Source organism: Labeo rohita, chromosome 5 (genome assembly GCF_022985175.1).
Source record: "Labeo rohita strain BAU-BD-2019 chromosome 5, IGBB_LRoh.1.0, whole genome shotgun sequence".
Lineage (NCBI taxonomy): Eukaryota > Metazoa > Chordata > Actinopteri > Cypriniformes > Cyprinidae > Labeo > Labeo rohita.
In genome coordinates, this window is record NC_066873.1 from 18,398,441 (window position 1) to 18,422,525 (window position 24,085).

Sequence of the window (24,085 nt, forward strand, 5' to 3'; positions counted from 1 at the left end):
TAACATTATATCAGTTAATGAAATTACGGTATTTGTCTGTAAATTTAAGTGAAAACCGTATATAGCTGCTACCGTATTTTTTATAGTACAATTCCGTCAACCACAGCTGCCATTTTTTTTACTGTAAATTTTACAGATTTTTTTTTTTACATTGTGCTCTAAATGTTTTGAAAACTTTTGTTAGAAAAAAAGTTGTAATCAGTTACATTACTTTAATAAAGTCATTGAAATAGCTGCACTACTTATTGGATTTTCAACACTTTCTTCATGTCATTCCAAACCTATAAGATGAAAGAAGATATTTTTTTAAAAACCAAAAGATTTCTGTCCCTCCATTGAAAGTCTGTTTCACCAAAACCTGCTTAAAAAAGGTTAATGAAGAGATTCTAAAGGAATAAAATCCATATGAATAGAGCAGTTAAATCCAAGTTTTCTGAAAATACTTGACAAGGGGAGAGAACCAGAAAGGCATACGCAACACTTCACCAACTTCACAGGAGGGCCAAAACAAAAATTGATCATGGTTTGATATGACTTTGTGTACTGATTTCAATCGTTTATAATAAAAAAATTGTACACCCATGGATGACGTTATACTTTTTGCCAGCAGAAAGAGCTCATCAAGAGCTTTCATTTGATATATGTTTCTCCATTTCACCCAAAATGTCACTTACGTCCTTCTGGTTCTCACCCCTCGATGATTAATGTATGATGAACGGATTTAGTTTAGGCTTTGATGAAGGCACATAAATAGTCATTTATGACAGAATGTTTATTTTTGGGTAAGTAACCCAAAAAGTATCCTTTAAAATTGCTCATTTTAAATGTTCGTGTTCTTTGTATATATTTTCATTGTTAATATTTTTACCAAGCTCTTGATCATAAAAGTACTGTCAAAATGGTTCCTACAACTCACATATTCAATCTTCTGAAGCCTAGCTCTGTGTGATAAAATTACTGAAATTTGTGTTTTAAGTATTTACTGAAAAAATGAGGGTGATATGAGGGTGAGTAATTGATTTTGGGGTGGACTTTTTCTTCACCATGAGGTGAGAAGTATGCGTCATCTATTAAACACTGGGAAGCTTGTTTGTTAGGTGTTGCTGTAAAAGCTTGTGTTTTTATGATGTTGCCATCACTAGGCAAGAATTAGGGGCGTTTCAGGAGTAAAAATGAGTTCTTGATGAAGACTGAATAAACCCGACTGAACTGTATGGTTACATGTACCATCAATGTCCCAGATGTGCATTATGGCTTATAGCTACAGACTGTACAGTAAAACCAGACATGGTTTCAACTCCCTAGCCTGACTTTTATAATGAAATAAAGCAGAAAGTTTTAGGCCAGTCTTAAGTGCTACACATTTTGTCTTTAATAGAGATAACAAAATCTTTTATTGGTTATATATCCTGAATTCCTTTGTTCACTGGCTTTAACAGGGCCTTTAAAGAAAGATCTCTACAGTATCTATAAATTTCAGCAGTGAATTTTACCAACAAAAACTTGTTTTCTTTAACTTAACAGCTCAAAACTATACCTTGTTACACTTTTAGCCAAAATTAAAATGGCCTCAATTTCCTGAATTAACCAGTAAAGAGCAAGCAATCAAATTGCGCGCACCAGCTTTTATAACCGCAGTGATTATTTCAGAATCAGCAAATTGGTTCTTTTGTTTTTAAGCATTTGGAACAAAATAATAAGCAACTCATGACATCATCTGGGGCAATCAAACATTAGTAAGTGTTTAAGACCCACAGTATTATCCAGTACGTAAGTACAAACCCATGAAGTGTAAATGAAAATGAGTCATTCTTGCTGAGGTGATATTTCCAGTCAGTCATGCACCAATCCAGAGACCCTTCCTCATTTTCCATAGTTTTTGTATAAATCAGTCACTGTGATGGTTTTGGCATAACGGCCCCTGTCTTCTGTGTGCTTTTTTTTCAGGGTGGGGAACATATGACTTGATGGAGCTTTAGTCTCCAGGCTCTGAGGGGATGGAGGGTGCCTTTCTCACCTACAGTCTGTAAATCACAGCTGAAATAACTGCAATGGGGCTTAAAACATCATCTGCGTTGAACAGGTTACTCCCTTTTGCCATCACTCCATTGGGACCACTAAGAAAACATCCTGAAAGACCACACATCCTCACCCTATCTCTCTTATGATAATAAGGTCTTTTTAGGGTCCAGACACACTTTTGTTTAGGTGAAGTGGGTTGTATCTTCACCACGTCCCTGCCTTATCAATACAAGCGTCCATTAAGTAATCTGAAAAGAGGGTTATGCTAGGAGAAGAAGAGGTTTCAAGAGGAACCAATGTGAGGGGCAGATGTTTGTTGGATTTCTTGGTTTCTGGCAGGGTTTGATGTAAAACATCACAACACAGCAGGTCCAAGCAAATGATTCAGTGATCAATTAGCTAAGTCACATGGCACTAGACATGTATTACAAGCAGGTGGAGAGATTGTGCAATTCAACATTTGGAGAATGGTGTTTAATGTTTTGAATTAATATATTCTTAGTGGGGAGTCCATTGTTACCAGTGGGACGTGGTCCCCGTTGGACAGATTTGCTTTGAAGAGCCTACACTCTTAAAAATAAAGGTTCCAAAAGGGTGTTTTTGCAGTGACGCTATAGAAGAACCATTTTTGGTTCCCCAAACAACCTTTCAGTGAACTGCTCTTAAATGAACCATTTTGAAGAACGTTTTAATAAACGAAAGAACCTACTTTGACTATAAAGAAGCTTTTCTGCATTTAAAAGGTTCCAAAGTTCTTCATGGAGCCATCAATGTCAATAAAGAAATATTTCAAGTGGCTTTTTGGTTCAACTTCACTATTAGATAATTTGTTTAAATAACTATACAAAGGTAATCCAGATTCTTTCATTTGGAGAACCTATACTGTTTTTAAACCAATGTGTGTCACACAGACCTTTATTGTGGTTAACAAATAATATTTGCATTTTTTAAAGGCATCGTGAAGGCCTTTATATAGTAACTGCTAACCATAATGCAGCTAGCACAAACAACACATTGTAGACCACACGTCTCCCCTTAAATCTAAACGGAAAGCCATGCATGACAGAAAGGGAAGCTGTTCTTAAATGAGGGAGGCACACACACACACACAAACACACAAAAAACGTAGGGTGATGGGCTTCATCTCTCTCTAAGGGGAGGGGGAGTGGCCACAATTGGCCAAGGTTTCAATATAAGCCTTTTGTATGAACCTATGAGAAGCCCAATCTTTCTTGTGGCACAACTACCAACACCTATACCTCTTCATCGACAACAACGGGAAGAAAGTATTTTTCTACACTTGTTCCAGATTTATTACCCGATTGCATTTTTTTCCCTTTTCCCCTGTTTTTTTGTTCATTTGCTTTTCTAGGCCTTTAGACAAAGAACAAAAAAGACAAAATGATTGCTTTTTTTACCTTGGTACTGGTGCTTTTTGCAAGCAGTCTACATGTCGAAGCACAAGGTAAGACCCACTTCTGATCCCTTTGTGCATGAATGAAATTATGATAAAGCATGCACGTTTCTGTGTGCATGTAAGAGTGTGGTATATTAATGTAATACTGAAAAACTGCACAGCGTGAATTGTAAAAAGTAGGTTATTTATTAAATCAGCAGATGCTAATAAAACAGACAGAAAAATGGATAATGTACATAATTTCTTCAATGCTATCACTTGATGCAGACACAATAAACCAGAACTGAATTGTAATATTTCACCATTCATCTCTAAAAGACTCCTCCCACCATAGACATGCACACACACACCCAGAAGGATTCAGCTCACCACAGTCTTTCATAAGCTCTAAACCATCTGCTGCAGGTAATTTAGCAGTTGTTTAACAATTGTTGACAGATAGTGGGGAATGTGAGCCGTCACCGAGCTGAATGTGAAAAGTAGCTCAGCTGATCACATCTGAGTGCAGATCTAATACCTTTCCTTGAGGGTAAATGCAAGATTGGCTTCTGATGGCCACACAGTGGACCTTTATATTCCCGGTACGTTGCTGTATGGGCGTTGCCAAGTCCTCTGAATTTACACAGATGCTACTGGATGTGTGCATCTGACAGGAGCTGCAGTAAGATTAACTGCCCCTGAAAATGTAAAGAGCCCCTTGCTGAATGCTGTTCTTTTTCTCCTGAGGTAATGGTCTGTAAAGTGATGGGTTTGCATGGATTGGGCTGGGCTGGAGCTGATGGAGAAGAGGTGGGGACTGGAGAAAAGAGTGAGGGTGGTTTTGGGTTCTTACAGACTGCTCAAGATGGGCCTGATTCACAGAGGCTCTGTTCAAGACATAATGCAGCCATTAGTCAGGCATGGATGAGTAGGGGGGTGTGTGTAAAAGAAAGAGGATGGCTTTGTGTGTGACGGCTGAGAGAAAAGGGGAGATAGTGAAGGAGAGACATTCAAATAAACGGACTATAATACATACAAAGAGGGAGAGGAAGAAAGAGACACACTAAGTGTCTCCACACTGTCAATGCACAAGTAGGATGGTTATGACAGAGGGAGCCCCATCCAGCTGTGTGCAATAATTCATGTCCGTACTGACCTTTGCTTGCTCAGCATAGTGAAGGAAGTGATGTTTAGCCATCAAGACTGACTGTGAGGGAACGATTCCATATGACACTTGTATACACAGATGTGGAGCCCTAATCAGTGTGTTTTCATGCATTTAGAGTTTTGTACCTCATACAGAGCATCATTTTCTACTATAAAGGCTTCAACCCCACAGTTTATGCAGCAGATGTGTTCAAGATGCAAGTGGAGACTAAACATGCGTATTAAATGGCCATGTTGGATGAATGTTTAATGTAAATTTCTAGCAATTTCCAATTTTTATATATATATATATCATCAGCCTAATATTTTTATTTCTATTTTTATTTTTTTTTTTTTTCAGTTTTTGTTTTTTTAAAATGTAATTAAAATGTAATTAAAGTCTATTAAAGTTTAATTATCTATCCTCTCTTAAACCAAATTGCTCACTTCTTGGGTGGGAAAAAGGTACGTTTAAATATTTAAACCACCACAGCACATTTATTCTGACGTTCAAGAGTAAACGCTTTTCTTGTGTTTGCTTACATGAGCAGGGTGGGTGGAGATGGGGGATGGGGGTGTCATGGGGACTGGTGGGAGTCGGGTATATGGAGAACATTATCGATTAGTGGGTTTGGAATGATATTTGAGCATTGTGCAAAATTGGTACAAAATCTCACCAGCAATGCTGCACATGTATTCTGCCAAAAAGCCCAAATCCGAGAAGCCTAGTTATAAATTTGCAAAATTGGTAGCTGCTGTCACTGAAAGGTGTACTTTATCATTTAATGAGAGATTTTTCATCTGTTCTTTCTGGTTCCAGCTTGTAACTCTGGCACACTGTCTCGAAAGTGAGAGTTTATTAGAAAGAAAGTGAGAGAGAGAGTGTGTGACTCACAGTGAAGTGTAAAAAGGGATCAGATGTGTGGTGTTAATGAGTGTAAGGACTTTAGGGCTCAGTTTTAATTACTTCTAGAAAAAGAGGAGAATCTCTCATCAGTTGGTCATAATGTGAATGATGTGCTGTATAATTAAAAGTGGATACTGTAGAGTTTAACATAGCTTCTGATCCATAAAACAATCAGATGTTAAGCAAATGTTCATTTTGAGCACAGGCACGTTACTATATCTGGAAAGGCTCCAGCTCAGCTGAGTGAGGAGTAATAGCAGACTAAGGTAAGTAAGTGGTTTGAAGCAGAGGGCAGAAAGTCTTTAGTGCCTGCTAATGAGTCCCATATTTGTGGGGAAGGTTTTCCTGCGGATACACTGCATCTGAATGTTAATGTTAGTTGAATGCTAGAACATGCGGGTCAGAAGTACAAAACCCTGAGGCTGTCAGAACTAAAAAGTCACAGCCTGGAAGACAATGATGTGGTTGAAGATACAAACACTTTAACATAAATTAAAGATTTTCTAAAGAAATTGTGAATCAGAATGATGGGATTCTTTGGAGGTTGTAATGTTTTTTTTTTTTTTTTTTTTTCTTTTTAAATAAAGGTTCAATACATAAACATTAATGCATTAGATATCATGAACCATTAGATATCATGCTGACCAAGGCTGCATTTTTCATCAAAAATGCAATAAAAACAGTAATATTGTGAAATATTGTTGCAGTTCAAAATAAGTGTTGTCTATTTTAAATATATTTAAAATGCAATTTATTAATGGGATGGCAAAGCTAAATTAATTTTTTTTAAGTTGTCCTAAAACCAAAACAATAACTATTCTTGTCTTATAGGACAACTTTGATTAACTTTTTTGATCCACTTCAAATATTAACTACTATATAATAACCCATAGCAGATATAAACAGGTGGAGCTGGGGAGGTGGAGGGTTTCAGAGGAACTCTGAAAGCATGCTGCGAAATGTTCTAGTGAATGCTAACCACCATTTAAATGTAAAGCAGCAAGCTCATTGGCTGTGTATGCAACATGAACCAATCGGCTTGTGGCAAGTAGTTTAACGCTGTGAATAGAATCAGTTTTTGGTAAGGACCCATCACCCTGTGCCATCTAGAGTTTCATGACAGAACTTGCCATTAATATCTTTTCCAAAACAACTTTTTTTTTTACTAATTACTATGCAGAAATGTGCATTTGTAGACAGTTTAAACCATCAGGAAAATGAGAGACTGAATGGTGCCTTAAGTTAAATCTAATCAGCTGTGCAATCAACACTTTGATGGTGGAGTATAGCCACCCAGGAGAAGTCTTGGGTCGGTTTTAGTTTACTTGTTCCATCTAGAGCTGTGATGGATTGGGGCCTCCAAGACTCAAACAGAGATCAGGAAACATCTTAAGGAGCTGAATGAGACAATTATGCCCCTAACCACAAGCAGACATAGCAACTACTACCAGAGATAGAGACACAGCATCTTCGAGCAAAAAGTTGGGGGGAAAAGCTTTATGGGGGGAACATTTGTCTTCATTCATTGACATAAAATGGAAGAATGATGTCTGTGGTTCCACAGTGTGAGTGCAAGCACACCATCTGATTTCAGTGAATCATAATTCGATTATGTCTTCAGCTAAGATTTGTGTGCACTGTATTTCTTTCTTTTGCAAAGGCGGCATGCTTTTTCAAAACCTTAAAACAAAATATATGGATAGCCATTAAATCAAACCAACAGAAGAATGGTAGGAAAATTAGTTTAATATAATTCAGTGAAATTACATCCTAAGTAATAAAAAAAAAAAAAAAAAAAAAACCCACTAAACTCTAAAGTCTTGTATCCTGTCCTTGTAAATCTAAAAGTAGACCTATACTTCAGTTTTAATGCAAAGAAACCATTGTTATAGAAATCTCCTTTTGTTATATTTCAGATAGTGAATCAAGGATCAAGGTCTACGCCAACAGAGGTGACAATATTACTCTGCCCTGCGGACTGGAACGTCTGTCCTCGATGTTTGGAAACAGAATCAAGTGGACCAAAATTGAGGATGACTCTACAGAAACCGATGTGCTCATGTCCATGGGGTTCCACAAGAAGACCTACGGAAATTACCAGGACCGTGTTTACCTTTTGGAGACAGATGACAGTGATGCTACCTTAGTTATTACAGACCTAGATCTGAAAGACTATGGCACATACAAGTGTGAGATCATCAACGGCATGAATGACAAGGTTGTTGAAGTGGACCTTGAATTGCAAGGTAACTTTATTATTTCATATTAGTATATAATATTTTTTCATTTAGCAGGCTGTTCTCATCCAAAGTTATTTACTAATGAAAATTAAACGTAGTGATTTTCCATAGATGTAATCTGCAACACATTGCCATTTGATTCATGCTCTACAGTTCATAAGTCGCATTTGAGCTGTTCATTTCAATAGTATTCAACCTTAACACTTAAATAAGAACCCTGTTGAAAAAACGAGGTATGGTTTGAAGCATGGCTGCTAGTTTGAGCTAGGTTAATCTGGTCATGTGCTGGTCATGAGCTGGTTTAAGGTGGCCGTGTGCTGGTCCTAAGCTGGTCCTAAGCTGGTCCATATGCTGGTTTTATCAACAGGGAAGACACTCTCTTACTCTTCTTTCAACACTTGTTTTTGCCACTTATCTTTTGCCCATTCTCCAGTAATATCTTGTAGTTCTTGCTCTTGGCCAAGACCACCATTGCAAACTTGGCTCCAGTGAAACAATGGGGATCTTTACACAGAGAAGTGAGGTGCATGAGCATAATGAAACAGGCTGGCACAACTAGCCACTGTTGACCTTGGAACAATGGAGTCTAAGAATGAAAAGCCTAAACCCTGCAAGTAATTTTCTCTCTCTTTGAATAGTTTTTTTCTAACAAGGTATCACATAAATTGTTTCAACTAAGCAGGGACGCTCTTAGAACACCAATACTAAGGCTTTTACTAATATCGCTCTTATTCGTTTATTGGGGTGGCCATAAATATTCTCATGTAAACAGCCTAATGTTAAACTCAGTTGAACTTTTCCTCAGGGGAAAATTCACTTTCTTTCACAGGGGTTGTTTTTCCATACTCTCCTCGACTGGGGCGCTACAACTTCAACTTCCAAGATGCAGAGACTGCATGTCTGGAGCAGGACTCTGTGGTCGCCTCGTTTGAGCAGCTCTATAGCGAATGGAGAAATGGTATGGATTGGTGCAACGCCGGCTGGCTCAATGATGGAACCGTGCAGTATCCCATCACCAAACCCAGGGAGCCCTGCGGAGGTGCGAGGACAACAGCCGGACTGAGAAACTATGGCAGACGGGACAAGTCTAACAGCCGCTATGACGTATTCTGCTTCACAGCCAGCCTTACAGGTGAGCTAAACAATTCAATTCCAGTACAAAATGGAGCATAACATTTAGGGCTGTCACTAACGATTATTGTGGTAATTGAGTAATGGTCAATTATTCTGATGATTAATCGAGTAATTGGATAAATGTTCTCTTTTTTTGTGGTAATAAAATAGATTTAAACTAACAATAGCCTAGAATTCTAGTATAAAATGGAGCATAACGTTTAGGGCTGTCAATAACGATTATTTTGGTAATCGATTAATTGGATAAGTGTTCCTTTTTTTTTTCTTTTTTTGTGGTAATAAAAATAGAGTTAAGCTAACAATAGCCTATAATTCTAGGATAAAATGGAGTATAACATTTAGGGCTGTCACTAACGATTATTTAGGTAATCGAGTAATCGGTCGATTATTCTGACGATTAATCGAGTAATTGGATAATTGTTCCTTTTTTTTCTTTTTCTTTTTTGTGGTAATAAAAATAGACTTAAGCTAACAATAGCCTATAATTCTAGGATAAAATGGAGCATAACATTTAGAGCTTTCACTAACAATTATTGGGGTAATCGAGTAATTGGTCAATTATTCTGATGATTAATTGAGTAATTAGATAAATGTTCTCTTTTTTTGTGGTAATAAAAATATACTTAAGCTTACAATAGCCTAGAATTCTAGTATAAAATGAAGCATAACATAGGGCTGTCAATAACGATTATTTTGGTAATAGAGTACTCGGTCGATTATTCTGATAATTAATCAAGTAATTGGATAATTGTTCTTTTTTCTTTTTTCCTTTTTTTTTTGTTAATAAAAATAGACTTAACCTAACAATAGCCTAGAATTCTAGTATAAAATGGAGCATAACATTTAGGGCTGTCACAAACTATTATTGTGGTAATTGAGTAATCTGTCAATTATTCTGACGATTAATCGAGTAATTGGATAATTGTTCTTTGGGGGAGGGGGATAAAAATAGACCTAAGCTAACAATAGCTTGGAATTCTAGTATAAAATGGAGCATAACATTTAGGGCTGTCACTAATGATTTTTTTGGTAATCCAGTAATTGGTTAATTGTTAATTTATTGTGGTAATAAAAATAGACTTAAGCGAACAATAGCTTTTAAAATTATTTAAAATACATATATAATAGCAATGGGACTATAAAAAATACTTAAAATAAAGTGTCAAAAGCAAATAATCATATGGTTTTATTGAACAAAATGGTTAAAATACATAACGTATTATAAACAAAAGAGCTAATATACATTGCACGTTATGTCAAATGCCTGCAAAGGGCGCCAGTGGTCTGACGGTTGTTGTTGTTGTTGTTGTTGTTGTTGTTTTTTTTACACTTTACCGTGCAATATAATCCTTGTTTAATATTGACTAAACAACATTTAATTCAAATGTCACTTAACCTTTAATATTTGGCATTTTTTATAACAGAAATGCTACAGCCACTGTAATTTCTATGTGGACATAAAAATGTGTAAACTCAGAGTGAGGGTTTGAGCTTTTATTTTGAAATCGCAATGAGCAGTCAGTATATTGAGAAAGATATTGATGTATTCTTCTGCGTTCCCAGATGAACATTATAATAAACCCAAGCTCACAACAAAATGCAGAAATGGAGTTTGAGAGGCATGTAAATGATAACAGTTTGTGTGGAGCATTATTTACTCTGAAAGGAGCCACTCTGACACACACTCTGATAGCGTTTGTGAATTCACAATAACATTATGCTTTATTATGATTTGTAAATTGTTTTAATATATCATGCAGCCTTGGAAAATGGTTTAATAATGTGTTTCATTGATTCTCGTCGGTGGAACGTGCCACTTCCGGTATTTTGCCAGTTACTCGACACTCGAAATTGAGGGTTTCTTAAAATCAAGTACTCAAATTGAATTGATTGTTTTCAAAACCCTGAAACTCTTTGTTTTACATCACAGGACGCTTTTACTACCTGATCCAGCCCAAGAAGCTGAACTTTGATGAGGCTGTTGACGCATGTAAGAGAGACGGAGCTGAGATCGCAAAGGTGGGCCATATATACGCTGCTTGGAAGTTGCAGGGATACGACCGTTGTGATGCCGGTTGGCTGGCCGACGGTAGCGTTCGCTACCCTATCTCCAGGCCCAGGAAGAACTGCAGTCCCAACGAGCCTGCGGTTCGCTTTGTTGGCTTCCCCGACAAAAAGCAGAAGCTGTACGGAGTCTACTGCTACAAGCCTCAGCCGTGAAGCGTTTCACGTCACGTCACCAACCAAAGAGCTGCAATACACAGGTTTCCACATCCAAACTTATGAAGGACTTTTTGCATGAACTAGCCACAACTGTGACAATTATAGAAAGGATACTGTCAAGACCATTTTCATACTGCAACATGTTCAATATTAATGTAACAGTTATTTTATCTATCATTTACAATTTATATAGATTTGTACACCATATGTATGAGCAACAATAATAACGCAAATTGCATACAAGAAGGATATTCAGCTGGTAGGAAAGATGAAGTCACAACATTTTTGATCAAAAACCCCATTTAAAGTGTGAGTTTGTCAAGAATCTCCATTGTGATATTGCAATAAAATATTTAAATATTATTGAACAGTATAAACCTGACAAAAAGTTTTTGAAACTTGCCCAAACAGAAATGCAAAATGGACCTTTTTTTTCCTAAAATACTTTTGTGATCTTACTCGAATGCTAATTTCTTTAAAACTATGTATTTTTTTGTATTTCATGTGTTGGTGTATTATCCAATGCTCTGAACTGTGATCTTTTATGTGTTTGAAATATCAAATGTATGTGTTTGGTCTGTAGTTTATGGATATACTTTATATTCATCCTGTGTTTCATTGTAACACTCATTCCTCATTTTAAATATGTATTTTCTTATTTTTATTCAAATTAAAAACCTGTTTAAATGTTTTCCCTGCATAGATTTTGACAAGTATTTCATCACAGACAGCGACAGATGTCTGTAAACAGAATTTACACTTAGATTTTTTAACGTTTCAAGACTAGCTTGAGCCTAGCTGCTTGAGTGTAGATATGAATAAGTCTCAAATGAAGAATATTGCAATGCCACTGTTCTCTAAGAAAAGAGGACCAGCACCAAAAGCCATGTACAAAATCATGTCTAAGGTTGAACAGTAACATTGAAATGATCTGACAGGCATAGTGTGGACGACTTCAGATGATGAGATCTGTGATGTATGTAACATCTGTTACTTGCCACTTTGTATTGATATATTGTTTATGTGAGGGGGAAAATATTCTCCATCTATAACTCAGCTTTGAACTGCAGAAGCCACAGTGCACATAAGTGACATTTTGTTGATTTTGTCTTCATGCACAAAATATCTTTTCTTTTTTGAACAATCAAAATGCATTGTACGGTTTATGAATCAAATCAAATTTTAAATGAAACAATAAAACCCATAACAAAAATGAATGGCTTTTGTTTTATTCTCCAAACTGAGATAATTCTACAGTTCCTATAACAATGGATTTTGAAGGCCCAGATGCTGAGAACACAATGTTTAGACATGGCCTACATTTCCTAACAATTTTTTGTTTTAAAAACTTGAAAAAAATAGATTGCGTAGTATGTAATATTCTGATGGTTTTGAGACGAGTTATTATCATGTTACAGGTATTTTTTGCTCTCCATCTATCTAAGCTATTACACATATCTGTACTATATGATGAATAAATGATAATTCCCTTATATCCCTGCCTACCTGTTTATGTGGGAGGCTATTTATGAAATTATTTAGAATAGCGCTATCTCAACGTTAGATCTATGAGAAGCATTTGCAGAGAGAGCTTGCTACAATTATACAATGTTCTGTGACTAATTCAGACTTTGTTATTTAAAACGTAAATTAATTCCAGTTGTGTAAAAAAAATAAATAAGTGCTTTTTGCAATGGAAAATGGCAACGTGTCTTCCAAGTCTTAAATAAGAAAACCATGAGCATTAACTAACAATAACACAGCGGTACTAGCGGGGAAATACTTTCATGTCAAATTCCAAATTTGGCTAGGACTTCAAAAACAAAAGGCACATCAAAAGTGTCTCTGCTTGTCCTTCTACATTACGTTGCGTAGTCCCTGGTGAAAAAACAGCATATGCTGGTAGATATGTTTTGATGCTGGAATGCCAGTTAGGTAGGTTTTGATGCTGGTTTAAGATGGTCCTTTGCTGGTTTATGCTGGTTTAAGCTGGTCCTTTGCTGGTTTTTGCTGGTTTTTGCTGGTCATGTTGCTGGTCAAGGACCAGCATGAACCAGCAAAGGACCAGCATAAACCAGCTAAGGACCAGCATAAACCAGCAAAGGACCATCTTAAACCAGCATCAAAACCTACCTAACCGGCATATGCTGTTTTTTTCACCAGGGGTGTATTTACAAAACTGCACTCCACGAAGGTATAACTTGACAAGAAATCCCACGTTGTACACGTAGTGCAATATCTGAATGTCAATTACAATAAAAAAAAACAAACAATTAAATCAAATGGTATCTTCCAACAATTTGTGCTGCTTATTTTCTTCAGAACTAATGGACATTTTCCAATACATTTTAAGCAGCTAATCTCAAGGTCATGGTGGATGTGGTCAATTTGCAGAATAAATTCTGATTGTAGGCCTTCATATTAGTTTCTGGCTGTTAGTCTTAGTTTTCATTTTAAACTCATTTCATTTTTAAACATATTTTTACCGTTATTTTATACTTTGTGTGTGTGTGAAGCGTGAGCCTAGAAAATATTTATCTTTATTTAGAATTATGTCCCAAATTTATGTTCAAAGTTTAACTTGACCAATGAAACCATTAAACATAGAGAGAACAAGTGCCCTTTTCAGTTTTTTTTTTTTTTTTTTTTTTTTTTTCATCTATAACTAAATAAAAGCAACCAAAAATAGTCTAAATACAATTTTATGTTTTTGTTTTAAAACTGACATGGTATCATCAATGTTTAAGTGAAATTCAGTTTCTCAAAACATGATTTACATTAACCCATCTGGTAGAATTCTTCAATGTTGAAGTGTTCTTATGTTGAACCGATACCATCTGGTGGTCAAAATTAGGCACTGCTGATGGACCACATATTTCAGTTGCACTAAACACTGAAAAGTTCACTTACTCCTGTCAGTGTATTTTAATATGATGTTACCTAAATTAATGCCATATTAAATATTAGACTTCTCAATTTTAAAACTGAATCAAATTACGTCCCATATTATTAACTATGTCTACTATAAACTCTTCCAAATGGCAAAAATTCACTTTATATCAGAACAGAAAAAGACCAGGAATGCAAGTAGAATATAATAAACTTTGTTTACATAAAAGGCATAAAAAAAACGTTCCTTACAATTTTTTCATTTCACAACATTCCAGACAATCACATTTGACAATGAACAAGTTATACTATAAATATAAAAAAGATATGTGCACTTTCGGGATTAAAAAAAAAAAAAAAAATTAACTCAAAAATAAAAACAGACACAAGAAGTAAACACACAAAAGAAAAGATTTTAAAGAAAAAAAATGCTTGGGAATAAACAAATGGATGGCCAGATCAACAAAAATTACTGTTGTTATGAATCCTCTTCTTTTGGTCCATTGATACACCCCAAATGTCATCATGAAATCCATCTAAATTCTGTAAGCTCCAAATGTCGTCTATTCGTCATTGACACACTGTCCTCTACACTAACATACTGAATTCTGTCAACGTGCAGTTTGGCCACGTGAAATCCTCAGTGTGTTGTATTTCGTTACAACAACAAGAAAACAAGGAGCAGCTCAGGAAATAAATTATAGGCATTTGTTAAAAACTCATTCGTTCAAGTCTTTTAAGCATCTCACAAAGTACATTCTCTTTAAAGTAGTTTTAAACTGTCTGAGAAAAAACATGAAAGCTGACGTGTAAGTTGGCATGAAAAATGATGTGAAGTACATACTGTGAGTTTCTTTGGTTTATAGATGAGTGACGGCGGAATTAAATGTATGTGAAACAGGATTTGCATTGTAAACACTTGAAAGAGACATCAGAGGAATATAAATAATCTAAAACCTACATGGCTTTTCAATAGTACATAGCTTAAAGTCAAAGTATTAAAAGTATTAAAACATATTGTGTTGACTTTAAGATAACAAAATCATCCACTGCATTGGATGCAGTTTTTTTATGATAGTTTTGGCCTTTTTGTACCACAAAAAAACACTGACTCCATGTGAGCCATTGCTCACTTTCTATACATAAATATAAATTCTTTCACATTCTTATGTATGATTTCTCATTTGTTCAGTAAGCAGCAGGATGTCTGCATACACCTGTGGTTCTTGTAAACTTGAAGAAAGATTGAAAGAATCATACGGCAAAGTGTTTATCAAAATGTACCATTATGTTTACAGGCTAAACTTCCATGAACTATACTTCTTATGTAGGTTGCACTATTATAACTCACTTACATCTGGATTGTGAGTTATAATTTATGAAGGCACTGTGTATTCCCGAAACAAAGCAGAACAGATGGAGGGCAGGTCAGATCATCTCTTTGTGTTTTCAGAGGCCAGCTGAATATGTGTCCTTTATGTAGTTCCTAAAAGCCATCGCTCTCAAAAGATAAAAATCCACTGTTTTATTCCAGTGATTCGCACTCTGTGTTGACCCCTTTCTGGTCCTTTTAATAATCTTTTCTTTTTTAATCTTTTCTTTCAGCCAGCAGGCAGATCCGTCATATGCTATCAAAATACATTAAAAGGCCCCTCGCGATAGGGTTGTGTTGCCATTGCAACTATTGTTGTGTCCGATTGTGTTTTACACCATGGCGGTAGTGTCGTCGGGGTACATCAACAGAATTTTCAGCTGATCTCTTCCGATGACTGCGAAACACTCTGTATGTCTGATACCTTGCATATGACCTTTGGTAGTTGGAGGCTGGAAAGAAAACACAAGTACATTAAATTAGAACTATAGATACATTTTAATATATAAAAATATATATGTACACTACTGTTTTAAAGTTTGGGATCAGAACGTTTTTTTTTTTTTCCCCTCTAAAAAAATATTTAGCAGCACAACAGTTTTCAACACTGATAAAAATAAGTTTCTTGAGCACTAAATCAGCATTTTAGAATGATTTCTTAAGGATTATGTGCCACTGAAAACTGGAGTTATTCAGCTTGGCCATCACAGAAATAAATTTCAAAATATTAAAACAGAAAACCTTTTTCACAATTTTACTGTTTTCTAATCAAATGAGATTAGAGTGACTGTAGTGGCCTCATCATTTTGAGGTAAAAGTGTTCAAAAGTCTGAAAAATCTGTGTGTAACTTTAAAGAACGTCATTACCGAACACCTTTTCCTGTAATTAAACCCTTTTTGGGAGTTATTCCATAACATTTAGTTTTTCTGTGTGTACAACCATTCAGAACTGTGCTAGCTAACCATGTGCTGATTAGTATCTTTGAGCTAGCTTCAAAAACATCTAAGATTGTCCTACCCGTAACAGTCACGACCGAAACATTTGGTGAAATTTCAGTAGTGACATCATTGTTTTTTGTTATTTCATAAAATGTTGGTTTTATGTGTGTACAACTGGTCAGATCTGTGCTAGCTAACCACGTGCTGATTAGCATCTTTAGCTAGGCTCAAAAGTATCTAAAATTGTCACTGTAACAATCACGACCAAAACATGTCATCATTGTTACGGTTGTGACAAAAGCGAATACATAATCCTTTATTTGAAATAAACTTTTTGTACAGTTATGCAAATTTTTAGTTAGTTTTTAGCAGTGTTTTAGTATGTGGGTTAAAATTCTGTAATGTGATGCAGTCACTACCAAAATAGTACTGTCACTACCAAAAATGTGCTGGGATATGGGATGTTTTGTCAAAAATAAAGTACACTGAAATATCAGCTAAGATGTTATGATAGTGTTTGGTTCAATGTATATTTAAACTAATGAATCCTTAAGTTTGAAATCAATTTTTTCCTTTTAAAGAAAAATCTCAAAATCTCAAATCACACTTGAAATATTGTTAAAATTGTAATTGTTACTGATTTACCTCTGAAAACTTTTTTAATAAAATAGAAAAATATATATTTACAAGAAAGATGTAAGCAAATTCTAAATAGGTCAATATAACATTCTTATTAAATTATATATTATTATATTTCTGTAGTGACAAATTTGGGGAGAGGAAAAATACTCCAAAATGTTCCTGAAATACAATATAAGAATTAACTGCTAACAATGTGTACCTTGGATATTATATAATATTATATAATATTATATAATTTGCATACATACAAAATTTGTGTACCTACAAAAACTGCACCAGTTCTGTAGAATGGCCCATATATAAACTCCATATATACAAGCTCAAACTAGAGTATTGTTTATAGTATCTAGGTCACAATGATCATTCAGGCTCTATAGGGATGGTTGTTGTGAAAAGGTCATACAGAATACTTACGATTCATGCAGGAAATCTTTGGCAAATCCCATGAGCCGTCTCCTCTGCAGCGAATGGTGGGAACATGTCTTTGGATGAAGCCGTCCATGCACTGGTACCTGATCAAGGAGTTGATCTCATAGCGTGGGCGCAGCTGGCCAAATGTGCGGGCGTTATGGACAAGAGGAGGCTGACTGCAGGACACTACGGTACATAATAGAGTAACCATCAGTAATGGAGGACTGAATGTAAGATGTGATTTTAAAATAGAAACAGCTTCAAACCACTCCAGACAAAAAACGCTATCTTCTTAGATTCCTGTCTATAAACAACCAGATTCCCTACTATACAACATTTTTGTTTAAATCACTGATAATAAACTGACTACCTACGCATGCCCTATTATTCTATAAATGTCCCTCATCCAGGTGTTAAAAGCTCACCTGTGCCTTTCTTGCAGGTAAAGGTGAGGTGGTAATTGCAGGGAACATCATTCCACTGGCCGTCCTCATGCCAGATCATTACCACACAATCCTCCCCAGAGGAAAAGAAACTGTCCGGCTGGTTCGGTCTCCAGTTTTCATATTGCTGCAGGGGAAGAATATGCATAGAGATGAGGGAGGATGACAATAAGGGAGACAATAATCCTATAAGAAATACGTTTTAGATATATTCGAATAATTATATGATAACGATACACTTTGTTATGACAGTCTATTTTTGGAGTGTTTAAAAGAAACTGTACTCAACACACCTGCACTACTTAGAATAGACAACCTGGCTCAAAACAGCAATATACTGCTTGTGCTATATATATTCTTCATTTTACATCCATATGTATGGATTCTCATTTGTTCAGTAAGCAACAGCATGCCTACATACATCTGTGGTTCTTGTAAACATGACGGCTGAAAAATCATACTGAATTCTGTATTTATGACAGTTGCACTATTATAGCTCATCTACATTTATGAAAGCAGTGTATTCCACATTTTTCCTAAAAATCCTTTACCTAATTTGTTGTTCTTAATGATGTTTATAATGATCAATTTTTTCCTTAATTTTTCCTGTTTTTTGTTTTGTTTTTTTGGCAATTTGTTTTCTTTCAGTTCGCACAGGATTTGAAATTCTTCGTGGACCTTGCAGCTCAGTTTCTGAGTAAAAAAAACATTATTTGTGCAGAATTTTGGCAATGTTTACTCAAAAACTGTGCATAAGCTCAGATCAGTGAGGCCTACAATCATTCAGTCAATCAGTTCCAAAAAGAAATACAGAACCTATGCTAACTGAAAAAAAAAGAAAAGAAAATTATAAGCAATATTTTGTAGGCCAGTCATTTTCGATCTGGAACACCACAAGTGTAACAAGGTGGGAGGCAAAAGGGAGGTACTAAAATTATTATTGTTATTAAAAAAAAAAAGGAAGTCCTGGGACGTAACATACTAGAATTTTTGGGAGAAAAGAAAATCCTTTCTGGGTCAAAATGACAGATCTACAACATAAAGGGTTAAGATAAAGAATTTAACATTTGTGATATACAGTGTGAAAGCAATCAAAAGCTTTCAAGCAGAGTATGACTTTTTATGTAATTAGCACATAGAAAGCCAATAAAATAATGATAGAGACACACTCCAGTAGGGGGCGCTAAGTACATACATCAATACTAAACTGTATTGAGCAGTAGGGAGTGGTGTTATGCATTTGGTGGTAGTAGTTACATAGTGTATAGTGTAAATATAGTTATAGTGATACATCTATATTTAACTATCATGGACAGTTTATTCACTGCTTTCACTGTCCAATGTATATTGGCACTTTTCTATATCTAACATTTATCTTAAATTAAAACTGTGAAGTTTGCACATTTATGAAACATTACGTAATTAAACCCAATCGAGACAGACTGGAGCTCTGGTCTTTCAACAGCTCTTTGAATATTACCTAGTCTTCAAACACAAATCGGCCTGTTATTATCCTCTTACAAAAGGAATGTGTGCTTCCTGCTTGAAAATTGATGTAATGCAATTTTTGACTCTCTGGATAACTCCACTGGCACAAAGTTAAATACATTACCAAACATAAACTCTCAATATAGTAACTATTTCCGTATATAGAATACAATAAGAGTGCTCGTGAACTCTATTGGACATGTTTATAGCCCCTCACTGGTGCCAACTGGACTGAACTGTCACACACTCACATTCTAGGTCTGGATTATATCTAGTGCAGCCTGTTCCAGGTGCTGTTCATCCTTCACACCTCCATTACCTGTCCACACCTGTAAGCTTCCTCTACCCTAATTTTATTTTGATCCTCCAGTCCTGAGAGGACTTCCACAGATGAAAACTCCTATCTCCTGCCCTCCAGGGCTTTCTGGCTTTCTGGCCCACAAAATGCCTCTGTTATCTTTGAAGTGAGAACCCAGTCAGGACTAAACGACTGTAATTAGCCACTTTCCTGTTCAATGGAGGAACACCTCTAGAACCAAGGTGATGGTTGCATATGTCTTTTTTCACATCTACAAAATCTTGCTAGTTACACTTTACTTAAAGCCTGTATAATGCATTATAAAAGTAGTTTTAAAACATTAATTATGCCTTGTAATGCATCTTATAATGCATTGTGAATAAGTGAATACATTCTAACACTTATCAATTAATTGTTATGCTATGCATTTTAAATTCGGTTACAATTATTTACGACAAGATATAATGCCATATACCCTTTCATAACCATTTACAATGCATTAAAGGCTTTAAGTAAAGTGTTATCAATGTTATTTAAAAGAATAGCTTTTTTATCATGGATAAAACAAGGAAACTTTATAAATAAACATTATTAAGATTACATCTTTGTCCACGATTACATCTTTGTCCACTATCAATACCATCTTTCCAAAACATACTCTGACAAACTAATAAGCAAGTTTTGAAGAATGTTCTTACCACAACACTACCATCCGTCCACCGGAAATCATTCTCAAACATTTTATCATTCAGGCCGATCCACTGGTAGTCATGGCCAAGGCCTACAAGAGGAGACAGAAACAAAGGTCAATTCACCAGCCATATTAGGAGCTCTTTGTCAGTGGTTAAAAATAAAGAGCATTTTTGTTCTTATACATCACACTTCCTGCATCTAGGGCTGGAGCAGCATTTGGCCCCTTTTTATTGGTGATAAACCAACCTTCCTTTAAACTCTAAAGTCCTTGTTGGCTAAAAATTCCTGAACCAGTGAAATATTTCAGAACTCTGATCACTTTTGTAGTGAGAAGTAAAACAAAAAAGTATCAACAGCTGTTAGTTTGCATGCAAATGTATCTGATGGCACAAGTTAGAGCTGATGATATTAGACAGACTGACCAGAACTTGGTTTATGTATACTCACGGTTGATGTACTGCTGCTCCTCGTGGGACAGGACACTAGCAAGGTGTGCTCCCTGGAGACGACATTCACGCTCCGCTGTGTCCCAGTTACGCCGATGAGGAAAGAATTTGTAGCAGTGGCCTTGGAACTTGTGCCATCCGTAGCTGCATGTTTCAGTGTCTGCAGAAAATCACGTGCGAGTTATTGTTAATGCACTACACATAAACTTAACATGTAAACAGTGAAACTGTTGGAAGGTAAAAAAGGTGCTTGATAGTGTCTAGCGTCAATTTCTTTTTATTAGTCCTTTACCTTTGGGCTTAAACTGTGAGGCTGTTATCAGTACAATAAATCAAAGCTTTTTCTGTTCAGTGGCACTCATTTCAAGTGAGAATGATTTCCCACTCACACTAGACCTGAGGGAATGGTATAACTCCCTTTCATCCTTATTTTAAATTACATGTCAGTTGAACGAGATCACTTAGAGCAAGAGCTATACCTATGTGTCTATCATATCAGGAAGCCAATTCATTTCTGCATAAGAATGTCTACAGTGCCATGGTGAATGCTCTGAGGCATTGTTCAAGAAAGAGGTATTTGAGCAAACCAGACCTGTAAAACAAACAGCCACTTACATGGCTGTAACCATTTAGGAAACTCTAAAGCATATTATTAGGCCCAGCAATTTATTAGTCTTGTTGACAAATATTTTAAAGTACCTAGAGCAGCATTTGATACTATGATCACTTTGAATTGCAAATAAAGTCTAATCAGTCTGCGTTAGTATGTTTATGTGCCGTTACAATCAGGCTAAAGCTGGTTTTTGAGCTACAGTCTGCTGGTACAATTTCAGTCAGACTCGCATGATATTTTAAAAAGACAAATTATTGTTTGAGTCTAACTGAAAGCAAACTTTTAAAGTGCTTGTAAACGCACTTACAGACTGTTTGTGGACCAACCCAGGGCTGTTCTACGTCAAGCTGAAAGCTTTGATTCTTTATTTGAAATCACTGTGATTATGGCAGACTTGCCCTGACAGAACCACTAATTGGGGGCGGGGGGTCTTTAAACCTTCTGTAAATTAACATGCCTGAGGGAAAATGTCAGGATATCAAGGACAAATCTACTAAACTCTCATTAACATCATTAAGCTTTAAATCATCCATAACATACAGTATCAGTACAAGTATACTACCAGTCAAAAGTTTTGATGATTTTTGATTTGTAACATTTTTAATAAGTCTCTTCTTATCACCAAGCCTGCATTTATTTGATCTGAAGTACAGCAAAAACAGTAAAATTTTGAAAATTTAAAATTACTGTTATTATTTATTATTATTATTATTATTATTATTATTATTATGTTGAAAACAAGAGTATATTTTTTTTCAGTTCTTTGATGAAATTAAGTTTAGAAGAACAGCGTTTGAAGCATCCTTACTAAAAAATATATTAATTTCTATAATTTCTTTACAAAAATATATATATATTCAACTGTTTTAAATATTGATAATAATAATAATAATAATAATAATAATAATAATAATAATAATAATAATAATAATAATAATGTTTCTTGAATAGCAAATCAGCATATTACATGATTTCTGCAGGATCATGTGACACAAGACTGCAGTAATGATGCTGAAAAATTAGCTTTGATCACAGGAATAAATTACACTGTAAAATATATTCAAATAGAAAACTTTAAACTTTAGTTATTTGAAACCGTAGAAATATTTCAAAATTTTACTGATTTTGCTGTACTTTGGATTAAAAAAAATGCGAGCTTGGTGAGCAGAAGAGACTTTAAAAAACATTAAAAATCTTATGCTCAAAAACTTTTGACTGTGTACATGTGACAATGCATGTAGCAGTTTTGGCTTATGGTTTTTAAAACTGCATATTACTTAATTTAGCATACATTGCATTTAGCAGCATTATCTGCATTTCTGCTTTCTCTGTGAGCAGCTATGTCTGAACACTTACACTCTGAACTACTTGCACTTATAATGTGAGTCACTGCTGAATCACTGAGGCAGTTTCTGTGCAGGAGACACTTCTTTGTGTCTCTAATGTTGATACTATCTCAAGTTTGAAATGAAAATCATGTTCTGAGTACTCAAGATGGTAATGCCCACATGACGTCAGCTTTCATTTGTTTTAATTCTGACAAAAGCCAGATGTAAGCTGAACTGAAGATTTTGCTGATAGCATTTTAATGTGTACAAGCCCTTACAATACTTTAAAGGGAATAAAATTCCCAATAAAGTAATCTCACTCATGTAAAGTGTAAATTAACATCTTTAGAAAAAGTGAAAAAGTGATAGTCTTACCAGCTGTGCTCAAATGAAAAAACTACCATCTTAAATAGTGGAAAGTACAGCATAATTATGTCTGTCCACTAGCATACAACGGTTTTGGAGCAAACCCAGTTTCTTACATCAAGCAAAAATCTACTATCTATCAGGATCTACCAAACCATGAGTCACACTTACCAAACTTTTATCTGCCAAGCATGTCTAAGTGTTTTTTATTAACGATGACCTCATTTAAAAGTTTAGAGGTTCACATGGTACATCTGTGGCTACAGTTGCTTCACGACTTACACCTAAAGAAACTGAACAAGTGATTATATGTTAAATATAATCTTACCTTGCTCACACAGTGCTCCTGCATAACTTGGAAGACATACACAGGTGAATGAGTTCAGCCCGTCAATACATGTTCCTCCATTACGACAAGGGTTTGTGTGACATTCATCAATGTCTATAAAACAAATAAATAAGGTGAGTAAAGAATGTACCTAAGTGCATTACAATTTGGACTTAATGAGAATTTAAAGGTGATTTTTTTTGGGTGTAAAAAATAGCAAAATCCCATTATTGAGCAAGAAATAAAAATAAGTGTTTGATAACTAACATAACTAACTTGGTAAGACATAAGCAGTTAAGTATACAATAATAATTTCTATTTTGAGCAGTCATGTTGAATTTGGAGAGAAATTCTGGTTTGGTTCATTTGCCTTGGTGTAGTTACATCATTTCTATGAACAAAGAAGTTTTTGTACTATAGTGACTGATATGCCACTTTACTGGTAAACTGCTATCACATTCATCCACACTGAACAGCAGTGCAAAGCATAGCTGATGTAAAATATGTAAAGAAACTTGTAATTTTATGTTTCACTACAGACGCCCAAAGTTCTGCACCTTTAATAAAATAAAGAAACACTGACACAACATACCTATTTCACACTGTTCACCACCGTATCCAGGCAGACAGCTGCAGGTCCGAGTACCGCCTATTTTTACACAAGTACCGCCATTCAAGCAAACATCATCAGAACAGGAGTGAACGTCTGCAGTAAGAAAGGGAGGATATAGGCATGATATTGTGCACAAGAATACTGGTAT

The 24,085-nt window shown here is 35.4% G+C and overlaps 2 protein-coding genes across 4 annotated transcripts in view; one reads left to right on the top strand and one right to left on the bottom strand.

Annotated features, from left to right (window-relative positions):
* Positions 1-3,216: 3,216 nt before the first annotated feature.
* hapln1a (hyaluronan and proteoglycan link protein 1a) lies at positions 3,217-12,290 on the top strand. 2 transcript variants are annotated; one of them, XM_051111312.1, is made up of 4 exons: positions 3,217-3,487; positions 7,388-7,717; positions 8,517-8,843; positions 10,776-12,290. In XM_051111312.1, the coding sequence occupies exons 1-4, from the start codon at positions 3,424-3,426 to the stop codon at positions 11,063-11,065; spliced, it is 1,011 nt and encodes a 336-aa protein (XP_050967269.1). In that variant the 5' UTR covers positions 3,217-3,423; the 3' UTR covers positions 11,066-12,290. The 2 variants fall into 2 exon arrangements, with proteins under 2 accessions (XP_050967269.1, XP_050967270.1); XM_051111313.1 differs by having other exon boundaries at positions 3,219-3,487; positions 8,541-8,843; positions 10,776-12,289.
* Positions 12,291-14,156: 1,866 nt separating this feature from the next.
* vcana (versican a) overlaps positions 14,157-24,085 on the bottom strand; it is a 40,724-nt gene continuing 30,795 nt past the window's right edge. For both annotated transcript variants that reach the window (XM_051110052.1, XM_051110051.1), the window contains 7 exons: positions 23,917-24,030; positions 23,325-23,438; positions 20,691-20,849; positions 20,249-20,331; positions 17,747-17,891; positions 17,325-17,507; positions 14,157-15,781 (listed from right to left, as the gene is read on the bottom strand). In XM_051110052.1, coding sequence (XP_050966009.1) covers positions 15,639-15,781; positions 17,325-17,507; positions 17,747-17,891; positions 20,249-20,331; positions 20,691-20,849; positions 23,325-23,438; positions 23,917-24,030 — 941 coding nt within the window. In that variant the 3' untranslated portion in view covers positions 14,157-15,638. The remainder of the gene's footprint in view (positions 15,782-17,324; positions 17,508-17,746; positions 17,892-20,248; positions 20,332-20,690; positions 20,850-23,324; positions 23,439-23,916; positions 24,031-24,085) is intronic.

Excerpts from the sequence above, each read along its gene's own strand:
- hapln1a (XM_051111312.1), top strand. The coding sequence starts at position 3,424 with ATGATTGCTTTTTTTACCTTGGTACTGGTGCTTTTTGCAAGCAGTCTA. Across the intron at positions 7,718-8,516 it reads AGTGGACCTTGAATTGCAAG|GGGAAAATTCACTTTCTTTC; the intron begins GTAACTTTATTA and ends ACTTTTCCTCAG. Across the intron at positions 8,844-10,775 it reads CTTCACAGCCAGCCTTACAG|GACGCTTTTACTACCTGATC; the intron begins GTGAGCTAAACA and ends TTTACATCACAG.